This window comes from Bos grunniens, chromosome 9, assembly GCF_055505025.1.
Source record: "Bos grunniens cultivar Pamir isolate PY7600 chromosome 9, Bosgru_T2T1.0, whole genome shotgun sequence".
Classification (NCBI taxonomy): Eukaryota; Metazoa; Chordata; class Mammalia; order Artiodactyla; family Bovidae; genus Bos; species Bos grunniens.
In genome coordinates, this window is record NC_141173.1 from 73,058,875 (window position 1) to 73,065,678 (window position 6,804).

Sequence of the window (6,804 nt, forward strand, 5' to 3'; positions counted from 1 at the left end):
AATAACACATCTGGAGGTGTTAATTATCAGTGAAGAAACAAGGAGAAAATGGGCACCTTTGCCAATTTCCCAGCATGTATGCCTCTTGGACAAATAGTAGGGAGTATGAGAAAAGGATTAAAATTCAAATTTAAAGACATATTTTTCTACTCCCCTGGGAAAGAGAATGTGATGGAAGATGAAGGCAGTTCAAAAGAAGCCTTGATGTTTTTCCTCTCATAAAAAAAGGAAGCAAATTATCCCATCCAAGTGCGACTGAATCAAATTTGAACTTCCTGAAAATTTATCAGCTGATAAACCAGGATTTACGTTCAAGGATACATTCCACGTCTAATCTTCATTTTACTACTTTTAGAGATAAATTTTCCTTAGCATTGAAATCTTTCAAGGATAGCCTTTCTTGCAGAACAAATTGTTAGAAGTGTGCAACAAATTGGCCAGATGTCTTTGGGGGCATAAATTCTCTCTTAAAAGTAAGGTAAGAACTTTCAGTTAACTACCTCATGCTCTCAAACCACTGGTTTTCTCTTTAGCTCTTTGAAACTCTAATGTTGAAAGGATTTCTCTTGTTATCGAAAGAGTTAATACAGTTTCTCAAAAATGCGTCTCTTCTCACAGAATTATAGTTTATATTTTGGGAGAATCTGGCACAGTTTAAGTTACAGCTTAACTGATTTTCTTGGTAGAATCCAACAATAAGTCATTCCCCCCCCCACCCACCTGTCCCTAAGTGTTTATTAGCAGGGTAGACACAAAATGTCAAGAGGAAAAGGTATTATTCATGTTAATCTATTGTCTTCAAGACTGCACATCAAGGTACCTAAATAACAAGCCTTCTTCATAGCTTGCTCCCAAACTGGTAGCTATCACTTAGAGAGTTTTTACAAATACCCCAAGTTCATTATCAATCCACTCATCCTTCCCAGTCTAAACGTGTCACTGCAGGATAATTGGACTTAATTCTTACTTATCTTTAAAAAAAAAAAATCTAATTACTAGGCGCTTGCATACACATACACACACATAAACTCAGCTTGTGACATGAAGCTATTTTGATCCTTTCTAGAAATTGCTATTTTTAAGAAATTGATATTTATTGCACACTTTCAGACTTAGAAAATCAGACAGCAGAAATCTATTCAGTTGTATATATCACTATGATTGTTATTATCCCACAAACAGTCTCAGTAGTTTACCAGCTGAAGTGAAGCAGAAAACCAGACCCTCTCCCTCCAGTAAGAAAAGGACTCCAAGTAAAATCTTCTGAGCTTACTAGCCTTGTATGTGGTAAATCCATAGTTCAAATTCTTAATTATCATCCCATTCCAGAGCCCAAATAAATAATCTGTGGTTATTTTGCATATATCTCAGTATCTACACACACACACACACACACACACATATACACATGTTTCACAAAGTATTGGTCAATGCCCATTTTCACATAGCTCTTTTAGTCTAAAAATAACTTTTAACTTTCATGTCTTACCAAGACTGAGAAAAGGGAGGGTAAATCAAAGAAATCTAGTTTGGGAATCAGAGGGGAAACATTTAACAGGCCTGTTGAGTGTTCTCTTAATGCTGTCTTGGATCTCAGATTAAATTATTATACTTTCTGTGTTGTAGGGCTGGGTCATTTGTGCATGAAGACAAAGGCAACTTCAACTTGATATTTCTATCATCCCTGCTGTGGGAAGAGTCCTTTTCCTGGTTTATAACATCAATCACTCTCGTAATAAATCTTGGTAGTGGATATGGTCATTTAAATCTCCACCTGCACAAACAACAGAAAATAAGAGAGCTCATAAATCTCTACACTGGTGATTAACAAATTTTGGATCCTGGGCAAAGATATTATGGGGGGGGGGGTCTCCCTAATTCATTAATAAAGGCTGATTTGCTGACAATCTGTTTAGTTTACAGCATAGGGGGAAAGCAAACAAGACCTTGCTAACAAAACAAAACGTTAGAGGTTAGTGAATTCCCAACTGAGCCCAGGATTAGAGATACGGTATCTCAGTTTAGCAGAGGGGTACAGATTCCCAGGCAAAAGCTCAGAATCCGCTCTTAAATTCTGCTCCAGCCCCTCAACTTCAGTGCCTAATTCCAAGGAAAGAAAACCTGGAGAAGAACTAGCAAGAGAGATCCATGCCTTCTGTGTCTCTGGTTTCATTTCATCGATGTCGTTCAATCACTCGATTTCTGGTCCCCTTGCTTTTCTACTTACTCCTTGAATTTTCTTCTTCTCCAGGAAAGATGGTCGGGGCTGGAGTTAGGGGTAGAAAAAAGAACCTTTCTGAACTGGATAATATTGCTCAATGTTTTGTAATGTCAGCCTTACAAGCAGAACCCCGCTATAGCCAAAAGAAGGCAGCATTGGGAGGGAAGAAAGCACAAGACATCACGGGACCAATTGATGTCTGAGGCAACTAACATTTTAAGACAGTATTAAATGGATCTATAGAAATTAAGGGGAAAGTTTTAATTTCATTAAGAAAAGATTATCAACTAACAAAATACTTTCCATAAATCCATGTTACTCTATCTCATTTCCCCCCACGCCCCCTTAAATGTGTGTGTTGTGTGTGGGTGTGCAATGGTTATGTCTGGTATGTACACATGGGCAATTCCTTGATATCTTTAAAGTGACCAGGCGCAAGTGGATTTTTTGGTACTTTCTCTGTCATCACCCTAAAGATCCTATAAAGCACCTACTGTCTTAATTCGCCGTAGTTAAGGTGAGAAGATATCTCGGAAAAGCCACAGTCTTATAGTGTTGGCAGGAGGTGGTGGATTCGTGTCTAGATTTTCATTGGTGTTTTCTGTGAAGAAGTGGGGAGCCGGGGGATGAGATCCGTGGGTTTAAGGCCCAGAAAAAGCAGAGATGTGGTCGTTTTCCTAAAGTTCTCAGACAGAGTCAGCTATGACCTCTTAAGAAGGAAAGCCGGCCTTAAGAGATGGGCCCCGGGAAAGGAGCTTGGGTGGGCCCCGGTGCTCCCTGGTTCATCCCAAAGTGGGAGAAGGTGACTGGTATTCGCGTCCTGCGATGGAGTTGGTTTCCATTACAAGTTGGAAATCAGGGGCCGTGCGTGAGAGTTTCCCTCGGGTTGTGAAAGGGGTCTAACAGCTCTGCCGGGGCCTGGCAGGCCCCTCCCCTGGGCGGCAAGGATCCGCCTCTCTATTCCCCAGATAAATTCCTAGTGTCCACCGAATTCCTCCGCGCTCTCTCACAATCCTCTCCGGCCACGACTCCGGGGGTGGGGAAACAGCGCGTCGGTTTCCTGCCCGCAGAAGCCCTCGCGGCTTCTCCTCCCGACACTGCGAAGGGGAAAGGGGTGTGAGACCCAACCAGACCCCCACCTCCCGGCTCCCCAACCCGAGGTGGCCGCCTCATACTCCACATTCGGGGGCTCATTGGTTTCGAGGTCTCTGTCTCCTCTTCCCTCTCTCCTCTCTCCCTTCCCTCTCTCTTTCATCCTCTCCCCCAAACATGTCCACCGGCTCCCTGAGCGATGTGGAGGATCTTCAAGAGGTGGAGATGCTGGACTGCGACGGGCTGAAAATGGACTCGAACAAGGAGTTTGTGACTTCCAACGAGAGCACCGAGGAGAGCTCCAACTGCGAGGCCGGGTCGCCCCAGAAGGGCCGCGGCGGCCTGGGCAAGAGGAGGAAGGCACCCACCAAGAAGAGCCCCTTGAGCGGTGTCAGCCAGGAGGGGAAACAGGTTCAACGCAACGCGGCCAACGCGCGCGAGCGAGCCCGGATGCGGGTGCTGAGCAAGGCCTTCTCCAGGCTCAAGACCACCCTGCCCTGGGTGCCCCCGGACACCAAACTCTCCAAGCTGGACACGCTCAGGCTGGCGTCCAGCTACATCGCCCACTTGAGGCAGATCCTGGCCAACGACAAGTATGAGAACGGTTATATTCACCCGGTCAACCTGGTAAGTTTTCGGGTGTGGTGGCGGCGTGTCGCCCCCCCGCACCCCGGACACAGCGCGCCCGCGGTGGGTCCCCGGTGTGAGGGTGCGCGCCGGACTGGGACCCGCGCATCTTGGTCACCGCCAGCCAGTGCCTCTAGGGGACCGTGCGGGCGATCCCCACACGATCCTCGGTCTCTGCCTTCCAAGTTGCGGAACGCGGTGATTTATGCGAGTGTTTGACGTGGCAGCCCAATTAAGAGTTTGCAAGCACGTTGAGCTGGCAAAGAGGAGGGATCCCCCACACTCGCACCAGTGCCTTCAGGGCTGGTGCCGGACAGAGGACACGGAGGAGATGCTACGCGCTAAGGAGGCATTTTAGTAATCCTCTTATTCTTCCTTTAGCTAGAGTAGAACTTGATCTCCCTCCTCCTCTACTTCTTGTAAATAAAAATATCCCACTCTGTTTCTTTCCCAAAGTTTTCCATACGTAGAACTTTACATATGAACACATCGTGCCCCCCATAATTGTCACCTAAGTCCTCAACTGTTTAAATATTCTGCACTTTTCTGTCGATGAATTAACACTTTTGAATCTCAGAAGTTTTAGCAAATATCAGCATAATCAGTACATTCTCACGACTGTTAATGTAATAAATAATATTAAATAGGTCACTCTCCTTCAAGATTTAAGAACATGTTACTTTTTATCTTAATGCTCATTGAACCTAATATTTTTCTCAAAGGCATTTTACTGTTTAAGAAATGTATTTTCATTCCCTCTTTGCATTTGATTTAATTTTAAGGGTTCCGGGCTCTAAAGAAAAACAAAAACTAACTAGCACCTTTGTTTATATATGATAAGAAGGAGACGTTTTCCTCTTAAAAGTCTTCTTATCAGTCAGCACTAGGGAGACAGGTTTGAAGGTTTGAGTGGTCTCTCTGAACTGGTTTCAGGAGTGGTGGGGGGGGGGGTGGATGGGAGGGGGTTGCAAAACCATATTTTGCTATAGAAAGTGTTTTTCCTTTCACTAAGAGTCAAGTTTTCTTGAGTAAATAGCTTTTAAAAATCTGGACCTAAAATGAAAGCAGTGCCTTCATTTACAGCTGTTGCTGCCTTCATCCTTGATTAAGAAACCTTAAGCGAGCTTTATTATAAATGTCAGGAAGAAGGGAAGAGAAAGCTGTGTTTGCTCAGCCTTATAGGAAGACAGTCTGAAAATTCGCCTGGATATTCTTTTATTAACATTATTTGTTTTTAAGAGCTGGCGATTAATTTCGAAACGGTGATGAAAAGCCCGCCTTTGTGATGGAATGAAAGTTAGAAGTAGGGAAATCCCTGGGGGGTGAAAGCGAGAGGGCTGGGAGCCTGACCAGGGCCTCAGAAGAGCCTGACCAGGGCCAGAAGGGCGCTTCACCTTGAACCCGATGCCCAGCGGTTCGAGATCCTTCTCGGTTTCCCTGCTCAGTCTCACCGCGGCATCTGCCGCCGGGTTGTGCTTTTTCTCTTGGGTTTTCACTTCGAACCTAGTGTGAGCCCCTCTTTGCTCTATCACCTCGAGCTGTGACTTGGCGCCAAGGCCGCTTTCTACTTTATCCAGTCACAGGGCGCATTAGGTCACAGAGTGAATTGCAGAGATAACGGGTCTCTCCAACTTACCGCCTGCCGCCTTTACTCTGGTCTCCGGCTCCGGCCTCGTCCCACCCCTCCTCCACGGCCACTTACCTCCTCCACCCTCTTCTCTCCTGCAGACGTGGCCCTTTATGGTGGCCGGGAAACCCGAGAGTGACCTGAAAGAAGTGGTGACCGCCAGCCGCTTATGTGGAACCACGGCGTCCTGACCTTGGAGGTGCGAGTCTGGGAAAGGCGCGCTCCCGAGGGGAGCGGGCCCCGGGGAAGGCGACCCTTGCCCTCCCCGCTCTCTGTCTCTGCTTCCCCCTCGCAGTTCTCCTCTCCCTGTCCCACCCCGCGAGAACACTTTACAGCGACGAGGAGATTCGTTTCCAAACCAGAGAAACATCAACTGTACTTACAACGATTCCCATCTATTTAACTTTATTAACTTCTACCGTGAATGACTCTGCGAGCCTTGCTGGTCCAAGTGCAATATGTAATTATAAATATATAAATAGATAATAAGAGCCTATCAATGTGTATCTTTTGTACAATATGTTGTAAAATGTAGATCATAGAATAGCTGACTTTGACAGTCACATTTATAAAGTAATTCACTTAAAGATATATTTTTTTCAAACAAGTTTTGCTACTTTCAAAAATAAATCTTTCTTTATATTGCTAAAAGCCCTGCCGTTTGGTGTGATTTTTGGAAAATATATTTGGAATAGAAAGGTGGGGAACCATAGGGGTAGGTCAATAATAAAAGTGGTCCTTTTGAACTTCAATCCAAACTTATTTGAGAGATAGAAAATGATTAAGTACGATTTCCACCATGAAGGTGCAAATCATATTTTGCACTGAAACCTCAAAAAGAAACGAGTCTCAAGTTTGCAGATTACTTTTCAGACAAATAGAAATATTATAACTAAACAAAGAAAGGGAAGGATTAAAGTTAAGAACAGTCATACAATTCAAGAGAAAAGGAAAATCTGATTTTCAGGTACCCCACAGTGTAATTGCCAACACAAGCAGGAAGGTAAAACCCACATTCTATAACCTTCCAGGTGCAGACATGAACCCACGCAACCCAGAACTGCAAACGAGTGAAGCAATAAAGGGAGCGATGAAAAATGTAAATGCCGTACCTCTGGAATGTGTTCTACGATTTTCGAGGGGCTGCAACGTGTATCATATAGTTTTCTTAATAATTAATGAATTACTTCTAACAACGCGCATGCCTGCCTTTCTGTTACGTTAGCCAGTGCATTCA

The 6,804-nt window shown here is 44.6% G+C and overlaps 1 protein-coding gene across 1 annotated transcript; it reads left to right on the forward strand.

Moving 5' to 3' along the window:
• The first annotated feature begins 3,218 nt into the window (after positions 1-3,218).
• Positions 3,219-6,218, forward strand: TCF21 (transcription factor 21). Its single transcript, XM_086317952.1, has 2 exons — positions 3,219-3,940; positions 5,669-6,218. Exons 1-2 carry the CDS (start codon positions 3,491-3,493, stop codon positions 5,756-5,758), a joined length of 540 nt encoding a protein of 179 aa, XP_086174078.1. The 5' UTR covers positions 3,219-3,490; the 3' UTR covers positions 5,759-6,218.
• The last annotated feature ends 586 nt before the right edge of the window (positions 6,219-6,804 follow it).

Bases quoted from the DNA above. Each gene is read 5' to 3' on its own strand.
- TCF21 (XM_086317952.1), top strand. From the start codon at position 3,491: ATGTCCACCGGCTCCCTGAGCGATGTGGAGGATCTTCAAGAGGTGGAG. The intron at 3,941-5,668 runs GTAAGTTTTCGG...TCTCTCCTGCAG, and splicing joins ATATTCACCCGGTCAACCTG to ACGTGGCCCTTTATGGTGGC.